The 27,108-nt window shown below is 42.6% G+C and overlaps 1 protein-coding gene across 2 annotated transcripts; it reads right to left on the reverse strand.

Annotated features, from left to right (window-relative positions):
• On the reverse strand, positions 1 to 26,079 carry CDKL4 (cyclin dependent kinase like 4). Of its 2 annotated transcripts, none has more exons than XM_037132408.2 (10): positions 25,868 to 26,079; positions 20,421 to 20,644; positions 17,393 to 17,514; positions 13,176 to 13,248; positions 11,452 to 11,542; positions 10,331 to 10,528; positions 8,829 to 8,911; positions 7,399 to 7,455; positions 3,724 to 3,858; positions 1 to 1,253 (listed from the first exon to the last, which is right to left on the reverse strand). In XM_037132408.2, exons 2-10 carry the CDS (start codon positions 20,586 to 20,588, stop codon positions 1,152 to 1,154), a joined length of 1,029 nt encoding a protein of 342 aa, XP_036988303.2. In that variant the 5' UTR covers positions 20,589 to 20,644; positions 25,868 to 26,079; the 3' UTR covers positions 1 to 1,151. The 2 variants fall into 2 exon arrangements, with proteins under 2 accessions (XP_036988303.2, XP_053522813.1); XM_053666838.1 differs by having other exon boundaries at positions 25,820 to 26,079.
• Between the last annotated feature and the right edge of the window lie 1,029 nt (positions 26,080 to 27,108).

Raw genomic sequence — 27,108 nt, forward strand, 5'->3', positions numbered from 1 at the left:
CAACCTAAATTGGGCTCACCTTTTGAGGTGTTTTATTTGCTTCTCCCTTTTTTGTTAAAAGACACAAAATGAAGTTAACTGAAAGATAATTTTCCTGCTTTCAGAAACGTTTACAAACCCAATGCACACGTTTAGGGCTGCACAGGTTCATAGAGGCTGTGATGTTCGGGGATGCCAGTGTTTGGAACAGACTGTTGATAATACACTCTTTAGAACACACTCCATGCGGATGGGCAGGTTTAGGTCCTGAGATCTACCCAGGAGGAGGGAGGAAAAGAAACCATGCTGTGCCAAAGGACAGCATCGGAGTCAGCGGTTGATTATCCCAGGGTGTTATAAGGATGGAAATTGCTTGTAGTTCACCCAGGATTTGCTACGTAAATGTCTGAAATTTTCTCTAGCTAGCTTAAAAATAGAATCGTCTAGTATAAAGGACACATGGACAACAACTAAGGGGGGTGGAAATGGGAGGGAGGTAGGGAGCACTGGGGGGGCTAAGCTGAGATGGGAGTAAAAAACAGAAAACTGTACTTGAACAATAATTAAATAAATTTAAAAAATAGAACCATCAGTGTCTCGTGAGTCAGAGAAGGTAGACTCTGCCCTGGAATCAGGGAACAAACCTAGGCCACACGTCAAGGCTCCCTTCCTACACCCAGACAGACACACGGAATAAAACCCCAGAGTCACTCAGCAGCCCTGACTACAATGAGAATGAAGTAAAATGCAGAAACACACAGTCACTCCTCACACAAACAACAGCGAGGAGAGCTGTTGCATACTGCTCTAAGTCACTGTGTGGTCGGCTGACGCAAGGTGATACATGCACATCTTTTTCATACATCAGAGTAAGCTCGCAAGTTCTCAATATAAATTGCCTCAAGAGGGGTGGGCGCTCTGATGAAATTGGAAATATCTCCTCCATATATGCAGTTTCAGAAGTTGTAACATTTCAAGAAAATATTCTAAAAGATAAAGTCAGCATGTGAAAAGCACAGGCAGAGGAATCAGGAATGGTCAGAGTGGAACAATTCTAGAAGGCATCTTCACTTTCGTACGGCACATTTGCATTCGAAACACTGAGCATTCCTATCCCTCCTGTGCAAAAATGTGTACATATTAAATTACTTTCCGCTTGAACAAACATTTTCCTAAATGTTTGGAAGGTGATCAAATCTTAACTGGAGGACTTGTTTTCTTCCATCGGGTGTGGGGGAGATGTAGCTTCCTGGTATGAGAGGCAACAGTTGATTCTAACAGCAGAACAAGACAAAAATAAGAAAGTCAATTGAAAACCAATCCTATTCGTACAGTTTGATTTAAAGGTGGCAAAACAGGATACATACGGTACAAAGGTGTCAAAAGACATGAATTTAAAAATTAAGTAGAAATACTTTCAAAGCACTGTGATATTCAGATACTTGAAAATGACGTTCTGGTGCTCACTCTAGGCTTCTCACAGATGTGCTCTAGCTTATTTCAACACACACATTTCTGAGTGTCTAGTCAGTGTTTAAAAGACAGATGCCCACAGCCTATCAAACAATAATTTCAAGACTCTACATTCTGCCCACCACATTTTAAATGTTAGGATACTGGCAGGGCAGCACAGATTAAAAACCTCTTTGCTATCTATGTTAAACAATATTTAGTTTTAAGGAATTTCTTGATCATTCACTCAGAGATCTAGAAGTTGGTATCTAGGTAGAAATTTGAACTCACAAAATGAAACCACACTGCATGAAAAGATCTCTCTGAACTTCCCCCCCCCCCCCCCCCCCAATACGGTAAAACATCTAGGAAACAGGTGTGTGATCGGAAAGAAAACCAGGACTTGAAAGACACGGGTGTTGCTCTTGCTCTTGGCCTTGCTTTCCAGAGACTGTATTTGGGGGAGACGTTCAGGCACTTCCTCGAGGTGGGTCCTCGGAGGCTGCCACACAGAGGTGGACAGCTTGCAGTGAACTAACGACGAGAACGTGATGCACTCTTTGTAAACGAGATTATCTAGATGCCTGCTGCTCTGTGTTTCTCCTCCTCCTGTTGTCCTGGGTCTCTGGAAAGGGCTCTGTAAAGTCTCACATCTTTGTCAGTTGGCTCAAGGGTCGTAAGGAATGGGGATCACAGCTGTGAGCACTGGACACTTCAAGGGGGACCACATCCCCATCTGGTTGGAGGACAGTCCCCGTTGGGGGACAGTGTGGCAGAACTTCAGGCGGGACCGAGGGGCAGGAAGGCACAGTGCCACTGTCTACCCTTCCAGGCCAAAGGTGAGGAGGAATCTTGTGAGAAGTTTTTAAGGGGACACTGTTTTTACAGGCAATTCACGCCATCCTTTAAATCGCTGCCTTAGACTTATTTGAACAAACCCTAATCTTTTGGTTAAGTAAAAGGTATTGGGCTTAACATGTAACTTTAATAGGGAAAGGTAAAATATGTCCATAATACAGCCCTGGCTTGTGTGGCTCAATGGATTGAGCGCAGGCCTGTGAACCAAAGGGTCACTGGTTTGGTTCTCAGTCAGAGCACATGTCTGGGGTGCAGTCCAGGTCCCCAGTAGGGGGGTGAATGAGAGGTAACCGCACATTGATATTTCTCTTCCTCTCTTTCTCCCTCCCTTCCCCTCTCTCTAAAAATAAACAAATAACATCAGAAAAAAAAGAACCTCTAAAAAGTTTTTAAAAACCACAAACCTTCCATAATACAAACTTGGAGACCCAGGGATTGTGGATACATGGAAATCATCTTAACCTTTCTTCTTATTGATTAGTTTGACCTTTCCCTACCAATGAACTTAAACTATCACATGGTTGAAAGAAAAGACTGCCTTATTCCTTTATGGTGACTTGTTAATGAGAAGATAAGTGACCAAAATGTAGACCAAAGGTGAAATATTAAGTAAACACAAATGGGACGATTGTCAGACTCAGATAAATAAAAAATTATCATCCTGGCTTACTCACAAGCAATGCTCATCTATTTAGTTATTTGGATCATATTTGTTAAGTACCTTCTGTGTGACAGATACTGTTTTAGGTGTTGGAGATACAAGAAGGGCGGGGAAACCCAGACGACCTTACTTCCATGAACTCCCCATTTTAACATCCAAGTTTTCTGAAAGCAAGTAAAGGCCATCACCCGATCACCTGTAGAACCAATGTCTGTCATCATATTTACCACGCTTTCCTATCACGCTGGCACATCTGAGGGCAGAATTTCGTTCCCAGGTGTCTAAGTCTCATCTCTCTGTATCTGGCCACAGTTGTCCTCACCTTCAAGGAAAAAACTAAGACAGGCAGACTTGGGTGCCTGCCCTGGGGGGAGAAGACGCAAGCATTGTTTCCTTTACTGCACATCGGAGGCTTCAGAGAGGTGCCGGGATCCCCCTGCAAGGCCAGCGGAAACTCGGTCCTGCTGTGCCAGGGGTTTTAGTCTTTGAAGCTGTTGTGCTTTGGGTTCACGTTCTGGCAGGTGAGATATCCAATCAGTGTACAAAAGAAGTGTGCAACCTTTGATGTCAGGGTATTTGGAACAAGACTTTGTAACAAACTAGATATTTCCATTTTTTTATAGTTTTATTACATGAACCAGTATTTATGAGGTAAACAAATACAACTACACCAGTGCAAAGAAAAGGTCTCGACGTCCACCTGGACTCGCTTTGAAAGGCAGAACAAGGAGAACAATCATTTCCATAGCACTTTAACTTCTGCGCACAGGTACCTGCTGACGTCTTCTGTTTCTTCCTTCGTGACGCGCTCTTCGTTTGGCTTGGTCCTCTCGGGAAGCATCGAAGTAAGGGCTCTCCAGGAGCTGGGCGCAGGTGAGTCGGTCATCTGGGTTCATCTTCAGACACTCCTTCGGAAGAAAAGTGAAGAGGGTATTTTAAAAAGGGCCTATTTCGTTACTGTGTCCCGAAACTCTGAATAGTAACTGGATAGAGCAAATGTGAGTTTAGACAATCAGGTCTGCGTGTCATCCAGTACTTACAACTTGTTAACAACTGTGGTCATCTCTATTCCTTCATGGCTCCCCCCTGGCTTCTGCCTCCACAGTCCCACCTGAGTGGCTCCCGTCGTCCACACCTAAGACTTCTACTTCTCCATCCTCGAACCTGCTTCCCCACTGCGCGTTCTCCTCTCAGGAGTGTTAGATTCTACTGACCACTTGAAACTCTCCTTTTGGCGTCTCTGACGCCTCACTTTTTGTTCCTCCCGCCTCCTGGCCACTTGTTTCCAAACCAGCCTTTCTTCGTTCACATTCTTCTCCACAGTCTGAAATTCCTCAAGGCTCCATCCCAGGTTCCCATTTCTTCTCGTTTGTTCTAAGTGTCCAGCTGATCTAACTGATGTTCAGTGGCTTCAAAGGTCGAGGTTTACCAGAGATTTCCACATGCATGTTTCTGGTGCAGACCTCTCCTTTGAAATCCAGACCCACGCGTGTAAGGGCCTACGTACTATCCTAGGGCACTGTTACGAGTTGAATGCGTCCCCCAAAAGTATTTGTTAAAGTCCTAACCCCAGTAGCTCATCATGTGACCTTACACGAAAATAGGGGCTCGGGGCATGTAATTAGTTCAGAGGAGGTGATACTGAAGTGGTGTGGGATCTACTCCCATATGACTGGTGTCTTTACGAGAGGGGAGACCCTGCAAAGACAGACACACGTGGCATGTGTCATGTGAAGACAGAAGCAGACCCTGGAATTCTGCTGCCAGAAGCCCAAGAATGCCTGGGACGGCCGGAAGCTGGAAGGGGCCAAGGAGGATCCTCCCCCAGAAGCTTTGGAGAGAGCGTGGTGCTGGAGAGACAAGACGGGGTAGGGACAAGAGGGGGTGCCAACACCTTGGTTTTAGACTTCTGGTCTCCACAATTGTGAGAATACATTTTACTGTTTTTAGCTGCCAAGTTTTGGGTACTTTGCCAGGATAGCCCCAGGAAACCGACACAGACACCTCCTCTCTGTCACCTTCCTCTATTTCATGCCCCTGATCTAAGTGATCGTCAGGTCCTACCCACTTCATTTCCAATTCTATCTTGAATACCTTCACCTCTTTGTACAGACTCTCAGTCCACTGAAATCTACCCTCTCACTAAACACCTATGGGCTTTTTTTTTAAAGAGCATTTTCAGATCCGAAGAAGAGACTGTGAAAGCTGAGTCATGCCACAGGCCTGAGTTGGGACGCTGCCCTGCCTGACTAGTCGCAGGTGCACTGAGACGGGCTGGGCGGGGTTGAGCTTCTGAGCGCCTGCCTGATTACCAACTTTCTGCACACCAAGAGGCTGATGAGTTCTCAGAGGTGCCCCTGATTGAAGTGTTCCTAACTTGGGGAAACCATTAAAATGAGGGGCAAGAAACTGGAATTGCAAAGTCCACATTGGGATCCTATTCCAGAGACTTCAAATTTCAGAAAAAGCCCTTCAACAAAGTGTCCAAGAGTCGACAGACTTCTTGATGACCAGATAAAACTGATCTAGTGAAAGGATGGTAATGGCTATGAAGACACAGTAATAAAATAAATGTGGCACCCATTCTCCAGTTTTAAACCTAATGCACAGAACACAAAAGCTCTGCTGCTGCATGCCACCACTGTCCTTGGCACTGTCACTGGCTGGCACTTTACCCACCTGAGCTGTTCCCTGCCTAGATTAGGGCCCAGTCCCATGGGCTAACTACCTGTTATGGTAGCTGGTACTCACTTGTTGTTAAAGATGTTTCAACAACAATTAATGAGAGGAAGACTGCCTTTGTCTCACATGAGGTAGGAGTCCAGGATGTAGGGTGTGACTCACTGAATAACACAATCCCTGATGCTCTTGAGAGAGTTCTTGGGTCTCAGGTCAAACATTATGAGCCTAGATCAAATAGCTGAGAGACAAAACTAGCTTCGCCCAGCATCTTGGGCCGACCAACAGGGCACACCACCTTTGGAGATGAGGACAGGAAGTTTGTCCTCTACCTGGAGTTTCTGTGCCCTTCAAGTTTTCTGGTTAGTTGGAGGAGGATCCACAGGAAGGCCTGGCCACAACATGGAAATGGGTTGGGCTTGCAGTGCTTGATGTCCTCCACCCCAACTGCTCTGGTTTTTGTTAAATTGTAGGTGGGTCAACTGCCCTGCATAAGATCAGAAAATTGGGCTTCCAGGAAAGGACCAGCAAAGTGCTGGGTTAAGGCAGGTCATAGCAGTGAGACAGGTGGAAGATAGCTAAGGCTGTGGAGCAGGGGCAAGGGCTGTCGGAGAGCCCAGAGGTGTCACGATCTGAACCTCAGGAGGGCCCAGACTGAAGAAATCCAGCAGCACCCTGGATAGCACCTTTGCAGCGCCCGGCACTGGCACCTGGGCTGGTCTGAGTGGGCCCTAGGTTGTCCAGATGGCTCCACCTTCTAGGTCATATAAGTTTCAAACTTTGCTGCTCATCATAATCACCTAGGGGGACATTTAGTAACATAAATTCTAAGGTCCTCTTTACAGAGATTCTACTTCTGTAACCTGAGTTTAGATACTGGAATGGGTGTTTTTGAAAAGCCCCCAGGATGCTCTGATGAGTAGCATGGAAACCACTGCTATAAACGGAACTTAACTGACTGTTGAAGACAGATACTCTCACTGGTAGCTCTGTCCCTATCCCCTCAGGGCTTTCAGTATCCACTTTGGATGAAAGAGTCCCATCTAGCACGGCCCCAGTTGGTCAGGCGTGGATAGCGGATGATCACAGACGAGCCTCTTCTATTTTTTTATTAGAATTTGTCCTGTGTTTGATGATCCCTCTCAGGCCTGGTGCAGAGGCTACAAACTATGATGTCTATATGGCACTGACTTTGCTTGGTCTGCTAGCTTTTAAAAAATAATTTAAATTTTAATTAATTCAATGTGTCTAAAATGTTATCCGTTCAACATGTAATTCCTATTTTAAATTATTAATGAAATACTCATGTTTTACACTCTTTGTATAGTAATTTTCAAAGAAATCTAGTACATCTCCATCCAAATAGGCCACATTTCAAGTGCTCAGTAGTAACGTGTGGTGGCTGCCATACTGGCCAGTGCAGCTCTGGACCTTCAAACTTCAGTGGCTTTCATCCTCACACGCTTCCACAGTCTGAATATACAAATTTAATATTCAAATTTCTAATGAATACAAAAGAAGTAATAGTGTTATAACAGCAAACCCTAACTATACTCTTCCACCTTCTTCTAATTTTAAAAAATGTTAGAAAGATTACTATGCACACCACCGATGTTCCTTTAACTGTAATGATTTTACAGTTCCTTATTGTTTTCAATGACTACACTCTACTTTGGCATTATTTGCACTATTGTCTGCTCCTCCCAGGGTTACCAGCTTCAATCATGATAATTTGCACTCAGAAACAGTTATAATTGACCCTTAACTACCTTCATAAAATTCAAAGCCATAGGATGAGCCTCTGAGAATTTTTCTTCAAGAGTTTCCTAGAAAACAAAGACATTCAATATTACATAAAAACAAAGTATGCAGATTTAGAATAGGTGAGTAGTAAGAATACTTTAAAGAAAGATTTCCCCCAGTAGGTTAATTTCTTTTAAAGATTTAAAAAATCATATTTTAATATAATTTTATACTAAAGTGTAAAGACTTGAAAGCAAAAAACTGGAGTGATTTTCTTAATTGCACAGCACCTTGCTGTTGATGTTTGGTAAGTGTGGGTTCCAAATGTCTGCTCCTGAATGACCGCAACAGTCCTACATTATCTGTGCCTGACCTATCCGTACGAGGATGCTTTCAGTGTTCTTAAAAATACATTGAACTACGGGAGTGAGAACAATACAGAAGGGACAGAACTCAGAATAGTGAGGAGTGGGGACGCGGAAGACGGGATTCAAGAGAAGTGTGTGGGGAGGAGGAGGCTTCAAAGCTAATGATAACATCCTTCTTTAGCTAGGCAGCATGTACATGTGAATTTGTTATTTTATTCTTTAAATGACATTTTCTTTTGGCATTCAACCTCTAGCCTGGCAATTTAACTTTTAACCTTTTACTATGCTTAATAAAAAAAATCCAGTATGTAAATCAAGGTATTACATGAAATAAACTTAGAACAAAGAGGGCTTCTAGAGATAGCTGGGGCCGCCTGAACCGGAGCCTGTTCGCGGTCCACAGACACTCGCCCGCCCTGCACCTCTCTGGCTCCCGCAGGGCTGGCGTGTAGACACATGCCTAGGGACAGTGCTCTCATTCCACAGGCAGAATCCAGACCATATGGAGTTTTAGAGGTCACAGCCCAAACCTAGGTAGTGCAGACAGGAAATCAATGTCTACAGGAGGAAGAGGGTCAAACAGATACTTCCCCAAAGAAAGGCAAGGCCCACAGCCACAGGGTGGAGGTGAGCATGCGGTTGGGGTGTTGATTTGGATACAATGAGGGTCAAATTGTAGAATGACCTTCCACGTGAAAATATACCTTGTCAGCAAATGGTTTTATTGATCTGAGCTTTGTTTCACATGCTGAGAACATGGAAAATGCTTCCCTCCCAAAATAAAGAAGTACTACTGTAAATACTGTATATGACGCAATAACTATTTCAGGAAAAGAGACCTGAGTGTTTTAACTAAAAGGATCAGGTATTTGTGCAGGAACTAAACATATTTTCACTTGAAATTTAACATTAAATTAGCCTCTGGACAGGGCATTTTCTCCCATTCATTTTATATGGTTTTTATGTAGTTTCTTTGATCTGTGTTAGCGTGGCATATGGAAACAGAGGCCAAAATCAGGAAAATTAAAAACAACTATCCCTTCAAAGTAGCAGCATAAAAAAGAAAACATCCCAAATCAAGCAGTTACCATGTCTTCTGGTTCAGGTACACTGATACCATGAAAAAACTGGTTACTTTTGAAGATGGATTGATGTCTTGGGATTAGTTTCCCTGCAAAATGCAAACCACATGATTTATGTTAAGTTTACAAAAACAATAGAGTGTTTAAATGGCTAACCTCTGAGGGCCTGATGTGAAAGAAACACTGACCCTGACTGTGGCCTGCGGTCCTGGAAGGACTGGGTCACTGCGGAAATGTCCTTCTCAGGGAAGGCTGGTGCGCCCACACGGCCCTGGGCCATGCGGGGCTCGGTCTGCCGCTCGGCCTCCACCAGAAGAGGGGGCACGAAAAAGGTGCGGAGGGCTTTACACACACCGTCTCCTTCAATCTCGTAACAACCTCACAATGGCTCCACTACGAGGATGACAATGGGGCTCAGAGGTTTAATAACCTGTCTAAAGTCACCTGGACATTTTGCGACAGACCCAGGATTCAAACTCAGGGCTGTCTGGTATCTGCCTAAGGTAAATTTCCACAATCCTTTTAGGAAATGAAGCAATATACACTTCAGGTGCGTTCTGTAGTGAAACTCTACGCCCCATTTTCCGTGCTGCAGGGGTGTCCAGAGAATGTGTTGGGACCAGACCAGAGGCAATGACTCCCTTGCCCAGCGCCCACGCTGCTGGGACAGCCTGTAGCAAGGACGGAACCACCATTCATCTTGTGTGTAGACGTGCCACTTCCTTTAAGTGCAGCCAACCGCTCAGGTTACATTCTCCTCCAGCCAGGTGGGAGTAGGCAACTGCTGAGGACGCTGACACCCCTCAGGGTGTCACAGTGTTAGGACGCTGACGGGATGAAGGACACCCCTGGAGCCCCATTCCTATTCTGCACTGAGCTGGCTGTGTGATTTAGGCCAATCATGGAAGTCCTCTGAGCCTCAGTTTCTCATTTCTAAAAGAGGCACAATGAAAACGTTACAACGTCCTTAATGGGCTTTTCTTAAGACTGAAAGAGACAGTGTGTGCAGACGTGATTTGTAAATCCTTACGTACCATTCAAAGGAGTACAGTTGAGAGGTTGCAACAGAGACCGTGTAGCCTGCAAAGCCTAAATTATTTAGCTTCTGGCCCTTTATAGAAAAAGTTTGCTGATCCTTCCTCTGGAGTAACGAAGGAAAAACCCTCATTAAAGGGGACAGAAATTGCATTTGATCCAATGCCTCGTAAGAGTGAGTTTTAGGCAGCTGACTCATATCCTTAGCCCCGTCTTAGCTCAGTGCGGAAAGTAAATGTATAGTTTATTCCATGGCTAAGTGGCTTGACTTGGAAAGGATCAGAAAACTCCTCAGTGAGAGGAGTGCTGGCTCTACACATCGAGGAAAGGGCTGGGTTTTGGCTGCAGCCCAGAACAGCCATCCTGAGCAGCAAGCACCTCAGCAAGGCAAGAAAGCTCCTGTGGTTCATACAATGACACGCTATTGCTGCAACAACCTAGCAACTCTGTAAGCCATAAAATGCAGCTCCTACCCAGCGTTCTGATGATCAGATAAAGTTGATCCACATCTGATTTTCCAGGCCAGAGTGGGTGCCCCGTCAGGAGCTCTGCAAAAACACAGCCAGTAGCCCAGACGTCGACTGAAGAACCATACTGCGTGTCTCCCACAAGAAGTTCAGGAGCCCGGTACCATCTTGTAGCGACGTAATCAGTGTAGACATCTCCTGGAACTGCACACACATCGATCGGGTGAAGTGGGTCACATTTTCACAGCAGGTGACCTACTCCCAGGCGCAGGTCAGGCCTTCAGGTAAGCTCCAAACATTCAGAGGTCACATGCTCCCAGTGGTTAATGCAGTGAGGCACTGACTGAGTAAACAGTTACACTGTGCACTCAGATAGTCAATTCAACTTCTGAAGACACCTTAGCTAGTTAATATCTGTATGATCCCAAACAGAGGGCCGTGGGATTGAGGATTTCTGTAGTGTAACTTCGTCTACACCAACTTCTGAACGCACTGCCGGGTCACCTGGGTCTGGGTCCTACGAGGGCACTGATTACGTACACACCACCTGGTGATGTGTGTGCTGCTAATACAAGTTTTTGCTGCTGCTGTTCTAGATTTGTGGAGAAACACTGATTTGTCCTTCTTTACCTTTGGTTCCTCCCTGTCTGCGATCACCCCTTTTTCTGAGCACTGTCTGAATCCCCTCTTCGATTGTCAGTTGGCTCTCTAGTCCCAGCAGCTCCATGAGCGCATTTCCCTGACCACTCCAACCCACACGATTACTATTTCCCTCTAGGGAACCCTCTGCACCTCCACTTTTCTACTTCATTGCCAATCATCCTGCAGTAACGTATATATTTTTTCATTTCAGATTCCAAGTGCATGAAAAGCAGAAATGTATATTATAACTCTTTTCCTTTCCAATGGGGCAGAGCATATAAATATGACATCAAATAAATTCTAGTTAAATGCAGGGGACTGGAAGTGCAAATTAATGTAGTCGCTAAAGGTTAAAGTGAGATTTTCCTTTTCGAATAATAACAATATAACATGTAGCATACATTCAGTATCTAAAGGAGGAATTTCAGCTACATTATTTCATAACCTACCTGAATTGGGTAGGTTAGTAACAAGTGGCTACTTACTCAGAATTCGTGCAAACCCGAAGTCACAGATCTTGATTATTCCCTGCTTAGTTATTAGAATATTTTCAGGTTTTACATCCCTGTGAATGCACTGTAAGATAATGTTTGATTATTTCTTTGAGCCATCAAGGTGACAAAGCAAAAAGAAATTAACTATTAGTTTAAATGATACACATAGCCTGTGAGATAAAGACAAATACGGTTTTTCTTCATTTTTCTAAAAGAACTTAAATTGGCATTTTTTTACTCATCATATCAAAAGGAAAAATCAAAATGTAGCTGCATCAGTGGAGAAATGATTGTTGAATATGAAAACTGATTTTTTGGGGGTGGGAGGAAAGGTAGTATCATATAATTATTTCTTCCGGTTTTTACTGGGTCCTATTTGAACTGTAAGAGGTAAAACTCTAGATGAGGCCAGACTCAGTGTATCTCTAACGAGAAGCTCCTGCCAACCAAAGATGGGACAATATGAACATCAGAGAGAACAATGATTGCAAAGGGTTAAAACACACCAAATATATAAAATCCCTGAGTTTATTATTATGTTATAATTATAAACTTTCCATTAAATCCTTTCATTGTTCACTCTTGGATGCTGCTAATACACCAACTCATTACTCTGAGTATTGATAAAGGAAAGAATCCCATATTTATCTAACTGTACTTTACAGAGGCCAGAGTCCATAAGGGTAAGCTCTTCGCCATAGAATTCCAATTAATAAATGCAGGAGGAATAACAGAATTAGAGAAATGCCCCCTTTTAAACCCAATGAAATGCTGGTTATAGGCAATAATCATCCAAGGATGCTAAAACCATCAAGCAAAATGCTGACAGGGAAGCTGATAACGCTGGAAAATCAAACATGCACCTCTGAACCCGCAAGTCTATTTTAAGATGACCAAGAGTGGGATAACTAGACATTGGATGCCTCGTGATGTCGGCCCAATGAGAAGTGTACAGCACTATACATGAAGTTTTCTCATCTAAAAATAGGAACCTGAGAATGACCAGGCCTCTAGATATAAATACCGATTTACAGGAAATACAAGTGAAAGAACAAGTTCAATTACACACAGGAGGCAATCAGACAAGATGATTTCAGTAACAGTGATGCTCAAAGTGTGGTTCTTGGACCAGCAGCTTCTGTACCAATAAGGAAAATGCTTGGAAAGGCACATTCTCAAGCCCTACCCCAGATTTATGGAATCAGGGACCCTGGGGTGGGCCCAGAGACCGTCCCGACTGGCCCTCCGGGGACAGCAATGCATGCGTGAGTTGGAGAACTAGGGCTCTAATAAATTAATGATGAAAAATTTTTTTAAAAGGTGGGGGCAGGGGGACTGTTACAGAATAAAAGACTTAAAAGACAGAAAACCAGAACAAAACCAAGTCCCATAGTGGATTACACTACTGCAAACTTATTTTAATCCAATTTAAAAACAATCAGAGGAATCGTTGGTACTGAGGCAAAAAGAAACAGTAAGTTTATACAACCTTTCGATTCATAAGGAATTAGAAATTTGATTCTTATAGAAATTGGAAAAGGGCCACAAATAAAGCACTGCTTTTCCTCATATTCTGTAACTTTCTTTTGGTTTGCTCTTCTGGTTCTCACTCCACCCTGCCCAACTCCTCTGTTTTTAGCTCTTTGAGGACACCCCTGAGCTACGTGTAGAAGAATCATGAAGAATTAACAAATGTATTAGAGAATGTCACTTACATTATGTTTATGACAGAAATTAAGAGCTTGAAGTGTCTGCCATAATACACTCTGGATCACTCCATCAGCAACTCTAGGGAAAAACACCACAAAGGACATTAAAACTCCTGGGGTGGGGTTACGGGGGCAGAAGAGGGAACAGAATGGGCATGAGGGCAGCTTGTGATGGTCAGTGAACACAGCGCAGAGGGTCCCTTGAAAATGCTTTTTAAAAAAAGTTTTAATGAAAATTACCTTACTCTTTTTCATTATAATTACACAATTTCCTCTCTAAATTTCAATTTTTACATCTGTACAAATGATACATGCTTAACAGGAAATTCAAACAACATAGAAAAGTAAAGGTATAAAAAGTGTTCACTCAAGTCTTGTTGCCCCAAAGAGCTGCTGTGACCTGTGGTGGTGGTCCCCTTAGGCACTGCTGTTCCTGTCCCCTCTGTGTGGGAATTTACTTTTTAATTTTAACATTGAAAAGTATATTCATATGGCTTAAAATTTAAAAATTCCGAAAGTATCTCTATGAAGTATTCTCTCGCGGACCCGCCCACCCAGCCAGTTCCTTCTCTGCGACTTCCCGCCTCTTTCCGAAACAGGGACTTCAGTACACAGACATTTTGTGGCTGTAAAGGGTCTCATATGGATGTATTGTCATTTACTTAGTCCCCACTGATGAGCAATTGGTGGCCCAAGTTTTATTTTTGGAAACAACACTTCAGTGAATATATGTAATCCATCTCACTGCAGTCATGCAATTATCTTTTAAGGTAAGTTCTAGAAGTGGGGTTTCTGGGACCACATGTAGGCACACATTACATTTTGATCCTGCGGGGATGAACTTCAGGTGGACCTGAGTCTCGTGTTGCAGGAAGAAAGGTATGCTTGAAGACTGACCTTCAATTCATCCAGCTCGAGTTGGTGGTGAGCACTCAGGCAAGTGCTGGTCTTGCTTTGTGAAAGTGACTCACGCCTGGTACGAGGGCCGGCACTCTGGGAAGCCAGGGACAATCAACAGCCCATGAGAATGGGACCCTGGGAGCTTTAGTCCCTGCAGAATCCTTACTCTGTGAGGAAGATGCTGGAAAGTGCCACTGGCAAGTGTATCTTCCTTGGGGGAGCTGGGGAGTATTCTGGTTGGGAGTAGTGTGCTCTGTGTAACCATCTCCACAAATTGTAGCAATCACAGCAAGACTGTAACTTTTCTGTTGATGTGATTCCATTGCTCCCTTCACCCTCCCATGAATGACACCTTCGCAGTTACACACTGCCCAGTGGCCTCTCTGAGGGAGGGTGACCCACTCACACTCCCACAAAACATCTGTGCACATAAGTCCCTGTCCCCTCATCTGGTTTTGCTGGTGTTGCATCTGCCAATCTGTGGTTAAAATAAAAAGATCTCTTTTTCATTTCTTTAATTAATGAATTTAATTTTTACATGATCATTGGCTATTACATTTCTTTTTTGGTGTATTTACTGATCATAGCTTCTTACTTTTTTGATTGCCCTGTTTACTCCTTTTTAAACCGAGTTATGAAGACTCAGTGTACATCAGTCTGCACATAGGCTGCGACTATTTTCCTTAGTATGTTGTTGGTCTTCCATCCTGTTCATAGGATGGGATTGCTGGTTGCACACTTCAAAAAACCTGAAACAAGATTTCTTTTACCAAATGTCTACTCAAGTTTCTTAATTAAAATTTAAAAATTATCTAATATTCCAAACACACTCATCACTCGGCTCTAATATTTTATCATATCTGGATATTTAAATATGCTTAGATCACTTTTTGTTTTTTTTTTTAATATTTTATTGATTATGCCATTACTTTTGTTCTATTTCCCTCTCCATTCCCTTCCACCCTGCACACCCTCCCCCACCATTTCCCCCTTTAGTTCATGAACACGTGTCTCAAGTTCTTTAGATTCTATATTTCCCCTACTATTCTTACCCTCCCCCCTATCTATTTTCTATCTATGGTCTATGCTACTTATTTTCTGTACCTTCTCCCCCCTTCTCCTTCTCCCACTCCCCTGTTGCTAACCCTTCATGTGATCGTCATTTCTATGGTTTGCTCCTGATCTAGTTGTCCGCTTAGTTTGCTTTTGTTTTTGTTTTAGGTGTGGTTGTTAATAACTGTGAGTTTGCTGTCCTTTCACTGTTCATATTTTTTATCTTCTTTTTCTTAGATAAGTCCCTTTAACATTTCATATAATAAGGGCTTTGTGATGATAAACTCCTTTAACTTGACCTTATCTGAGAAGCACTTTATCTGCCCTTCCATTCTAAATGAAAGCTTTGCTGGACAGAGCAATCTTGGATGTAGGTCCTTGTCTTTCATGACTTAGAATACTTCTTTCCAGCCCCTTCTTGCCAGTAAGGTCTCTTTTGAGAAATCCACTGACAGTCTGATGGGAACTCCTTTGTAGGTGACAGTCCCCTTATCTCTTGCTGCTTCTAGAATTCTCTCCTTCATTTTAATCTTGGCTAATATAATTATGATGTGCCTTGGTGTGTTCCTTCTTGGGTCCAACTTCTTTGGGACTCTCTGAGCTTCCTGGATTTCCTGGAAGTCTATTGCCTTTGCCAGATTGGGGAAGTTCTCTTTTATTATTTGTTCAAATAAGTTTTCCACTTGCTCCTTCTCTTCCCCTTCTGGTACCCCTATAATTTGGATGTTGGGGCATTTAAAGATGTCCTGGAGGTTCCTTAGCCTCTCCTCATTTTTTTGAATTCTTGTTTCTTCGTTCTTTTCTATTTGGTCATTTTTTTCTTCCTTCTGGTCCACTCCCTTGAAAATGAGTCCCAGTTTCCTTTTCATCGCTATTGGCTTCCCATTTCCCTTCATTTCAATTAGTTTAGCCTTCATATGTTCCTCGAATTTGTGACTAAAATCAACCAGTTCTGTGAGCATCCTGATCACCAGTGTTTTGAACTGTGCCTCTGATAGGTTGACAATTTCTTGTTCACTTAGATTTATGGGTTCTGGGGCTCTGAGTTCTTCTTGAGCCATGTTTTTATCTGTTTGTGCCTGTTACGTATGAGGAGAGGAGCCTTAGGTGTTTACCAGGGTGGGGCCACCCAGGTTGCTGGTTTGTGACATTGTATGTGGGGGCAGGGGTCAGAGAGGGAGCAATAGCAGTCCCCTATTCTCCCTCCTGCCACTGGGGCCTGCGTGGTCCATCTTACTGCTCGCTCCTTTGCTGGTTTACCAGTTTGGATGAATGGTTCGTTGTTGTCGAACTCCTGTATTGTTCAATTCTCTGTGGTTTGGCTGGGTTGTTTGCTGCTAAAATTTTGTTTTTAGACTTGATCGTGCGAAAAGGTATAGTGTTTCCACCTATGCCTCCATCTTGGTGGAAGTCTGCTTAGATCACTTTTGAAAAGTAGAACTGGCCGTGCAGATGTAGCTGCCCTTCCAGAACAGTGGTATGGCCCACATATGACCCAGGCATATGGCACCAGCAACAAGACCTCACCATGTGTAAAATTTGGAGTGCTGTAATCATTACATTGAATTCCATTTATTTTAATAACTCTTTAAGCAATTCTCTTAGATTTTCGCAGAAGATAATGAAAATGTTGACAAGTTAAACTTGTCTCCAAAAGTCATATATTCTGTTAATTGTCACATTACAGTGGCTAGTGCTCTCAGAACAATGCTACGTTATTACACTGGTGCCAACTGATGTCCTTGTCTTGTTTCTCACTTTAATAGTGACTCCTTTAGTGCTGAGTAAATCAGTGGTTAAGTTGAATACGGCTTGTGTGTGTGTATGTTATGTGTATGCTAAGAAAGTATTTTAACCCTAGTTTGCTAAGGCTTCTTAAAAAAAATCAGAAAAGAATGTTGACTTTATCAACCACCTTTCAAATTTTACCAACCATGTGCATTTTTTCTCCTTTAACCTATTAGCGAATTATGTGAATAGATCTCCTAATATTGAACCATGGTTCATTCCTTGAATTCAGTCATCCAATATATAACTTAGCCTCAAAATGTATCATGATTTATATTTGCAGATTTGTCTCCCTAATCATTTTTACTCCAGGCTAACAGTCATCTGCCCTTTGAGCCAATCCTGAGATGGGAGGGGGTAGCCAGCAGACATGCCTGGGTAGGAAGGGGAACTGTGGCTCATGCCTGAAGTCTGTCACAGTCAATCCCAGTACATGAAACCGGGGCCCGACCACACAGAGCTCCAGTTTCCAAACTACTCACCCATTTGGATTCCTTTCCAGTTCATTTAGGAGTGTATGATCACAGTATTCGAAAACTAAATGCATTTTCCTCTTTCTCCTGAACACCTCAATGAGGTTCACAAGGTTTGGGTGCTTTAATTGCTGCAAAGGAATTGAAATGCAACGTTTGGTGATTTGTTTCTTGTAAGAGTTCTCCCTGGATCCTTACAATTTTAAGAACGGAAGGTCTTGCCTATCATCTCTATGCATCTCTTGTGGAGAATTTTATTACAGTTACTTACAAGAGAAACTATTCTTAGTAAGAATCTTGGATCTTAAAGTTGGAAGAAAAATTTAAGAATTCTTCTAACATACTTATAATAGACGATAACTAAACTGAATCTCTCTGGAGAAAACAAAGTATACTAACACTAAAAATGCTTTAGCATTTTGTGGAAACTCTAAATATGTAAGTCATAAAATAACCTGAATGAAAAACCGAGGAAATGGAATTACTGTGTAAGACTATAAAAGTCATCAATATCCATTTAGCTTACGTATCGCCATGGACTGAATGTAAATGTCAGCTGGGTGTAAACCCAGTCTAGACTTCAGTGTCAGCTCTCAGGAACAGATCCGAACTTCAAGTCTGATTACATCACCTATTCTAGGAGTCCACATGGTCAGTCTGTTTTTAATTTGTCATTTTCCAGCTCTGCTCTTTGATTTTGTTGTTCTCTCTTATGCTTAGATGTCTTATGTGTTAAATTCTATTCCCAAACTGAAGCATTTCACAAGTCAGCCTCTGCTTAACATTGTAAATCAAGGGAAAACCCCGATTAGGATCATCTAAGATAACCTGTCACTACTGGGACTATATAATTTATCATCCGATCAAGGTAATGAGTAGAAGTCAGGGCTGTCCCAGGCAAACTGGCACCTACGGTCACCCAGCCTATATCTTAGGGTGACCACATAACTTAGCATATAAACCAGGACCTTTGGAAAGAGGACGCTGGTCAGACTAACTCTGGTTCTAGACCAGGACATCTGATCACTCCTAATTTATAACTCACCTTCCCTCTTCTTTTCCCACTATAATAGAAAAATCACTTTTCCAAGCCCTGCACCATTTACTCAGAGGGATATATAAAAAAAGAGAACAGTATTGTGTACACAGCAAAGCTCAACAAATAATCTGCAGGCCCAGCAGAGAGTCCTAAGTACGAGGACTTACATAACACCCTCTACCTCAGCATCTGCGGGCATGGTTTGATTCAGAAAAACACCAACCAGGGACAATTCCTGCTGCTCAGGAGTTTGGGAATTTGTCACACATGAAAAATATTCCCAGAGCACCAAGTCATTTTTTTTTCTAGGAGCTCTACTGCCTAAAAGGGCAGAAAGGCAGAGAGCGGAGGAAATGGGCCACAAGGGTAACCCTGCTGCTCTGTGCTGCAGCCAAAGCTGCAGACAGGAAACAAAGTGTCTCCACCAGGAAGGAGAGCGAGGGACTCACAGATGCCTCCACTGGATGCCAGGGCAAGGCGCCACCCCGCCAACCCTGCCTTTGGATAGATCAGCAATTTACATACAGCTCATTTGCTGGTGAAATTAATTTAGCCCAGAAAAACAGTGACTTGTCTAAAGTGAAACAGGTAGTAAGGAGGGGAAGAAATCAATCAAATTTAAATAACTGGAGTATATAAGGAAGGTCCTGTAGATATATCCTGGAAGGAAACTGTTCTGAGCATACCTGGGTGTAACTACCAAAAGCGGGAAAGGGGACCCCGAGAGTCATCATCACCAGAGACCAAGCTGAGCTGAAATCTGGCTGCCTTTTCACTGTAAAGTCTGTCCTTCAATTGGGGAACTTGTAACCTTGGAGGCACGACCCGAGTATCAGCTGTAGCTGGAGACTTTGGGGGCTGCAGTGGCTAAAATGCATCACCTTTATTGGAAAACACCCACTGCCCAGCGCAGACACACCCATGACTTAGCTGTGACAGAGCTGGCTGTGGGCTATGAGGTCACAGTGAACTGCTTTTTATCGTGATGCATGTGCTCTTAAAAAATCCATGTATATCTAACTATATTTTGAATAAAACACTAGAACTCACTAATTGAGGAAACCTGCTACGGATAGTTCTTGAAAAAGATGAATAATTAACTATTATCTCCCTACAAAAACTGGATTTCTGGGGGTTCCCCAAAGCAGATGACATGTTATAGCAAAAGTTGGCTGTGTGTTCTTGAAATCGTAAGAGTTTTGTAACTCAAAAGTGTGGCCCAAGAATCGGGAGCTTCTGTGGCACTGAGAGTTGGTCTGAAATGCAGAATCCCAGGCTCCCCAGCCCCCTCCCGAGACAGCCAGCATTTCAACAAGGTCCCCTGTGGAAGCCAATGCACATCCATGTCTGAGAAGTACTGCCCTACAACTGGGCTTCTGCTGTGATGAAGTAAAAGTGCTGATGAAAAGCATCTCTAGGTCTCTTAAGGTTCTAAAACTGTAAGATTTTTAGGATGGGAAAATGTTTACATTGAGAACTTATGCATCATACACGCCAAATCCCACCAGAGTAGAAACAAACATGACCAACCCTCTGTGTACAATGTGTATACACAGCTGGGGTGATCTTCAGTCTGTCTGAGGACCAGCGGGCCCCAGGCGGGACCGGTCCACAGCCATGCCTGCAGCCCCACGGGCACAGTCCTGTGGGCCCCTCTGTGCCAGCAGATGCTCTTTTATTTGCTGGTTTATGTGGGGGGTGGGGTAGGAAGGGGGGGGCACAGCTGGGGGAAATGAGGGGACTTAGGAAGTGACTTACCAACTAGAGGGAAGTAGTTCAATAATTTAACAATCTACAGCTGTACTCATAATAAATACCAGCTAAACATAAGAATGGCTAAAGTCCAAAGTGAAAATCAATGTATTTCCCCAAGTTACTGATACAAAGGAATTTAAAAGTCCAGTAGAAAAAGAAATCACTTTAATATTCTTTGTAATTCTGGCATACATAGTTCACCCACTACCACGACACTATATAGATACATAAAAGTTAACCTACCTTCAACATGCGTATTTCTCTTAGTGCTATTTTTTTAACAACAGGATCATCTTCAGATTCCACAAATTTTTTAATAGCTACCATTTGTCCGGATGTTTTGTTTCTGCATTTGAATACAATCCCATAAGACCCTTCTCCAATCTTAGCTAACTTTTCATACTTTTCCATGATGGTAGAAGTGACTTAGATCACTGTGTTGATTACCTTGCAGAACGATATCACACCTGGAAAATAAGATGGCTCAGCTCTGTCAGCTCATCAAGGACAGTGTTCCCACCGATTATTATATAAAACCAATCTTCTAAGGAAACCGATCTTCCCATTGATTAACTTTAAATACACTTAAAAATATTTGGGCGTTATTTTGTTAGTTGAGCTTGGTGCTTTGCAGTTCTTCCAGTTACTGAAAAATTTCATATGCTATTTCTTATAATGGGTCTGTGTTGACTTCAGTTGAATTCAAAGAAGTTGTGGAAAAGAACCTTATCCAATCTATTGTTTTCATTATCCTCTAGTAAATGATTAAAATGTGATCCTGTAAAATCCAGCTGAATGAGTACTTCATATTCTTGAATATGGTGTTTCTCTTTTCCTTCCTAACCATTTGAATACGGCAAAGACCAGAACTGGGAACCACAGTACAAAGCGCTACACCTCCACCTGGTGGAGAGAGAAGAGAAACTGTGGACTGTTAAAGCAATTAAAAATAATAAAATCTTTTTAGAGCATTTTTTATTGTGCTTAGCATTAATGTGTATGAAGCAACAGAGCCTAACCCAAAGAGAATAGAAATAAAACACAAAAGAGAAGGCAGACTTCTCTCATCCTTCATGTATGCTCTCATACCCTTGGTGATTTCTACAGAAATACTGGGTTTAATTTTTCTGTCTTGTGTCACCCATTTGTGAATTTTGTGGTGACTAGATTACATGTCAGATAACAAATAAGGCCATCATAATTAAATAAGTCAGTCTAAGAATTAAAAATATAAAAATTCTAATTAGTCTTAAAAATCCCACCCCACTTTACTCAGAATTTTTAAAAAACATTTTAAAAAATTTTTCTAGAGAGAAGGGAAGGGAGGGAGAGAAAGAGGAAAAGAAACATCAATGTGTGGTCACTTCTCATGTGCCCCCCACTGGGGCCCTGGTCCGCAACCTAGGCATGTGCCCCGACTAAGAATTGAACCGGTGATCCTTTGGTTCACAGGCCCACACTCGATCCACTGAGCCACGCCAGTCAGGGTACTCAGTAGAATCTTGACTATAAACTTAGTAATAATAGCTAGCTTTTAATAACAGTATCCTATGCAAATTACATATAATGTACACAAACATTTCATAAAGTAAGAGTTATTCTTATCCAATTTTACAGACGAAAAAACTGTGGCACAGTGAAGCTACTATGGAATTAGAACCTAGGCAGTCACATTTCAAAGATCACAATTTTAATCACTACACTATACTACCTTACAGTTAATTAAAACTAAAGCACAATTTGAAGAGCCGCTCTGTCCAGGTATTGGTATTAATAAACTTTGAAGTAGAGAGTTGACTTCTGCCCTGACCAGTGTGGCTTGGTTGGTTGTTCGGGCATCATCCTGCAAAGCGAAAGGCCGCTGGTTCCGTTCCCGGTCAGGGCTCCTGCCTGGGTTGTGGGTTTGGTCCCTGGTCCAGGCAGCTGATTGGTGTTTCTTTCTCACATCAGTGTTTCTCTCCCTCTTATTCTCTCTCCCTTTCCCCCTCTCTAAATTAAACCTTAGAAAAACGGTTGACCACTTAAAAATTTTCTCATTTCAAATGAGTATTTTTTTAACTTCACTAATGATATCCAGTCTTTCCTGCCCACAGGCTATCTCAGTGAAGAAAGAAATCATATACCCTCACTTGCCACCATAAAGCCACACAACTGGAGAAAGCATCTACGTGGGTGAATGACTACCACTGTTACCCAAGCACATACACTCACGTAACACATGGCAACTCTACCACAAACTGTGTTCAGAAAACGATTAATTATGTGCATACATGCGGAAAACCTGAGGAGGCCAAGAGGAAAGCTAAAGCTGAGGCAGATTTAGACAGATTATGAAAAAACAGAGAAATAAATATTACCAAAATCAGGACCACCCTATAGAAATTAAAAAGATTGAAACAGAGTATTATGAACAATGCTATGCAACCAAATTAGACAATATGAACAAATGTATAAAAAGACAATAAATACTAAACTGACCCAAGAAATAGAAAACCTGATTACACTAAGAAATAAATACTTCCAATTAGTAATTAAAACTCTACCCACAAAGAAAAGCCCAGGCAGGATTAGACAGCTTCGAAGGTGAATTCTACCAAACATTCAAAGAATAATAAATACCAATCTTTCATAAACTGTTTTATTGGGTTGGCCAAAAAGTCCATTTACTTTTTCCATAAAAGGCACGTTTTTTATTTTTATCAATAACTTCATTGATTTGGGTATTTTGAGTATGTCAGCTGTCTCCCACTATTGGCTTCTAGTGGGTAGAGGCCAGGGGTGCTGCTAAACATCTTCAATGCGTAAGACAGCCCCACAGCAAAGGATTATTTGGCCAAAATGTCAATAGTACCAAGAAACTTCACAAACCACTTTTGACACGTTCGCTCAGTCACAGCACCTTCTCCATACACTGCACAAATCTTTTTTTTTGTTTCAGTTGCATTTTGACCTTTATTGAAACAATAAAGCATAATATGCTGAAAATATTGTGTATCTTCTCCCATCTTCAATATTTATATGGCTGCACAAAATTTACCAATTTTGATACTTTTTTTAAAAATGCACTCTGATATGACAGCTGTCACAATACAATCTAATAAAATTGTTTTGAATGAAGTTAAAGACAACTAAGCACTACTAGAGCCATTTTATGGAAAAAACTAAGTGAACTTTTTGGCCAACCCAATTAAAAATTGAAGTGGAGGAAACATATCTCAACTCATTCTGTAAGGCCAATATGAGGAGGGACCCCTCCAAAAAAACGCAGTACTACCTTCTGGAGGGCTGGCCCCTTTGTAGTACACACTTCCCCCACTGGGTGAGTGGTCTAGGAACCTCTCTGCATCAGTACACCAGCTGGCGTTGTTGTGAGAGGCTGCATTTGGCTTCAGTGAATTTTTTTTGAAGACTCTTTCAATGCATTGACCCATTTCATGATGGGCGATTTATGAGCGCCCCTGCTCACACCACGCTGAGTCATCAGTTTTTCACCAAAAATGGCCTGACACCAAAAATGGCCCCACCCTCCCACTGACTCAATCTCATCCCGAGTGGCTTTTTTGTTTGTTTTCCCAGATGAATAAAGTCCTCAATAGGAAATATTTTTCTGATGTGGAAAAGGTGAAACAAAAAATGGCAGAAGCACCAAAAGGCATCAAAATCAACATGTTCAAAAACTGTTTGGAATAATGGAAAAAAACATCTCCACAGGTGTACTGCATCAAATGGAGAGTACTTTGAAGGTGACTGAAGTTTAAACATGTAAAAATAAATACACAATTTTTAATTAATAAGTTGTTTTTCTTGGTCTCTTTTCATATTACATTGATACAAAGTCAGATAAAGAAGTCCCCAGAAAACTATAGATCATTATTCTCATGAATAAAGACACAAGAATCCTCAACAAAATGCTTAGCAGAAATATATAAAATGAGTTATACACCATGACTAGTGGGACTTATCTGAGGAATGCGAGGTTTCATATCTGAAAATCAATATTGTAAAACAACATCCTAATAGAATAAAAGATGGAAATACAGGATTGTCTCAGTAGATACATACTTTTAAAAAGCACTTAACAAGACCCAGAACCCAGTCATGATTTTAAAAATCTCATCGAACTAGGGCTAGAAAGCAACATCCTTCCCAGAAGGCCTGTAGAAAAACCTACAGTAAAAACCTACATCATGCTTAATGGTGAAAGACTGAATCCCCCCCCCCCCCCCCCCCCCCCCCCCCCCCCCGGCCTGCCCCTCCACCCAGATTGGGGAATTCTTGTAGTTAACCACTTATGTTTAACATTGTATTGGAAGTTCTTGCCACAGGTCAAGTAAAATTAATTGAAAGTATATAGATTGGAAATGGAAAGAAAAACTCTCATTTGGAAATGGAGTGCTACTGTATGCAGAGAATCCTAATGATGCTGGGGGAAAACTATTGATAGAGGTATATTAGGCAGAGAATAGATGCAACTGGTTGGACATATTTTTCATCATCATTAGTGATCTTCACAATCTGAAGCCGTATGCCTCTTGGTTACAGGATCTCCTGACTTCAGAATTTACCAAATATTTGATTCTTAAGTTAATGAAGTTCTGTGCACAAAAGCAAAAACAGATATAGACTTGGACCAGTTGGTGAACACAGAAAGACATACAGAGATAGATACTTGAGTGGGTAGCTGAATTCTTTGAAAATTTTCTATTTAATTTCCTGTTTTAAGGACTGAAACAGAGAAAAAACTTGCAGGCAGGTTATATTCCATGACTGTGTCACACACCAGGTCCTGAGGGCTCAAGCATGCCTGACGGATACATGGAGAAGAAAAACAAAATTAGAGAGAAAATGGGGTGGAAAACATGAATTTCCTAATCTAAGTTTCTAAGAAACTCGTGTAAACTGTGGTGTTAGGCCTAAGGGGGGAAAGGAAACCTTTTCAATACCAGTCCAGATCATTTGCGGATCCCGCAGGTTAGAAATCAGTCTGCACCGTTGCTTTTGTTCCCATGCAACCAGATGTATTTATATTTAATAGAACTAAATAGAAAACGGGCTAAAAAAAATCCTGCGTCTGTTTTATAATAAGGAATCACAGAACTTCAAGAATACACACACCTGATTATAAGCTTCTCTTGGTAACAGAACAATTGGATTAATTAAAAGCATCTCCAGAAAACTGTAAGACCACATGATTAACATAGCTCAAAAAAAAAAAAATGACATTTCAACGTGAACACACAACAGGAATGAAAGTTCGGCACAGATCACTTTATTTCCAGGCCGCTAAACTAGTCCCGACACTTCTGAGAAGGGCAGCCCAGCTTAGGGGCCACGCCCAGGACTCCCAGAGCGCAGAGGAGCCCCTCGCTCCCCTGTCGCCCGTTCCGAGGGCCGCCCTCCCCCCAGGGTTGCCCCTTTCTCCCGCCGCCAGGGAGCCCCAGCGACTTGGTGGTGTGGCCAGCGGCAGCCCGCTGTCACCTCTAGCCCTCACACCTTTCTGTCCCGCAAGAGGCCACCACAGGGGAAGGCAGCCCCGCTCCCCTCTCTCGGGCAACTTTTCTTTGTCTGGAGCCCCGTGCTGACGCCACATTGCTCTCCATCAAACCCCCACCCCACACGCGCTGGCCCCCATCCAATTTCACCTGGCCCGCCACGCAGGGACCCGTGCCCGCCGCTGGAACGGCACTTACGGCGCAGACCGGGTGAAGGTGGCGCTGCCCGGAGCAGTCCCAAGTCCGAAGGGGGTCGCTCTGCTCAGCCAGCGGTGGCAACTCCAGAGCGGAACTGCACCGGCGTCTCCCGGGCAACCGGACGCTCAAGCCGAGCGGGGGCAGGACGGCTTCCGGAGACGGTTTCCTTGGTGCTCACCGCGGAGGAAGCCCGCGTCCCGGGCTCCAGTCCAGGCGGGTCACCTTCGGGCGAACCCAGCATCTCAGCATGTGGTCATAACAGCGGTCCCTCCTCGAGAACTCTTAAAGATGCTCGGAAGGCGGTGCTCAGGAAACACTGCTTTTTCCATGAACACTGTCATACCAACTCCCGTTCCATTCCAAGGCTTTAAAAGCACTAAAATTAAGCACGTGTAAGCGCGGAGCACCTGTCCATTTACACACCTGGGCATAGACGCTCAGTTTGTCAGATCCTATTATAAGTCATAAGTCATTACTCTTCGGTCCTGCCTTATTTCCCAAATAAATTTTCAGCAACCTTCTGTAGGCTTTTCCGTGACAAGCAACTATTAGGTGCGGTATTTTGCGGCCATTTTCATTATCCAGCAAGTTGTACTAGTAGTGGGGCTGATAGAATAAGAGACTTGTCTGACACCCAGTTGGGGGACCAAGTTGAGCAAACAATGTGATGAATGCTCTACGAGGTAAATTGGAAATATATATTTTTTGGCAAAGTTAACCTTCTTGTTCCTAAGGTGAACTTAAAAATACTGTTAATGAGCAAATACGTACTTTGATAAAATGCTCTCCATCACGCCCAGATTTAGGATGTTCCTGTTTCCATTTTTTTTTTTTGAGGCAGCTCTTTTTCTCATTTACAATTTTCCATTTTCTTCATTTGCTTAGAAATATGCTCCAATCTACTCATATCTTTAACCAAACTAGAAACCACCTTTATCTCCTTCCTCCTCCAAGGCTAAACCTATTTCCACAATACTCAAATCTGCATAAACTCACATCTACCATTTCCATACCATTTCTGCCCTTACCATGCTTTGAAAAATTTCAGTAAAAATACAAGTGACAAATTTACAACCTTGAAACCTTACACACAAACCCAACAGCCTCTTTTCATCTTCTTGTTGTGTTTTACCTCTGCAGTTTCCCAAATCGTCGAGTACTAGAGCTATTTCTCTAAGCAGCTCTTCGCAGTTGGGTCCACCCTAGTTCTCTAGCTTCACCCCATTTCCTGAGTCGCGCAC

The sequence above is a fragment of the Artibeus jamaicensis genome, unplaced genomic scaffold (genome assembly GCF_021234435.1).
Source record: "Artibeus jamaicensis isolate MK-2021 breed Jamaican fruit bat unplaced genomic scaffold, CSHL_Jam_final contig_465, whole genome shotgun sequence".
Lineage (NCBI taxonomy): Eukaryota > Metazoa > Chordata > Mammalia > Chiroptera > Phyllostomidae > Artibeus > Artibeus jamaicensis.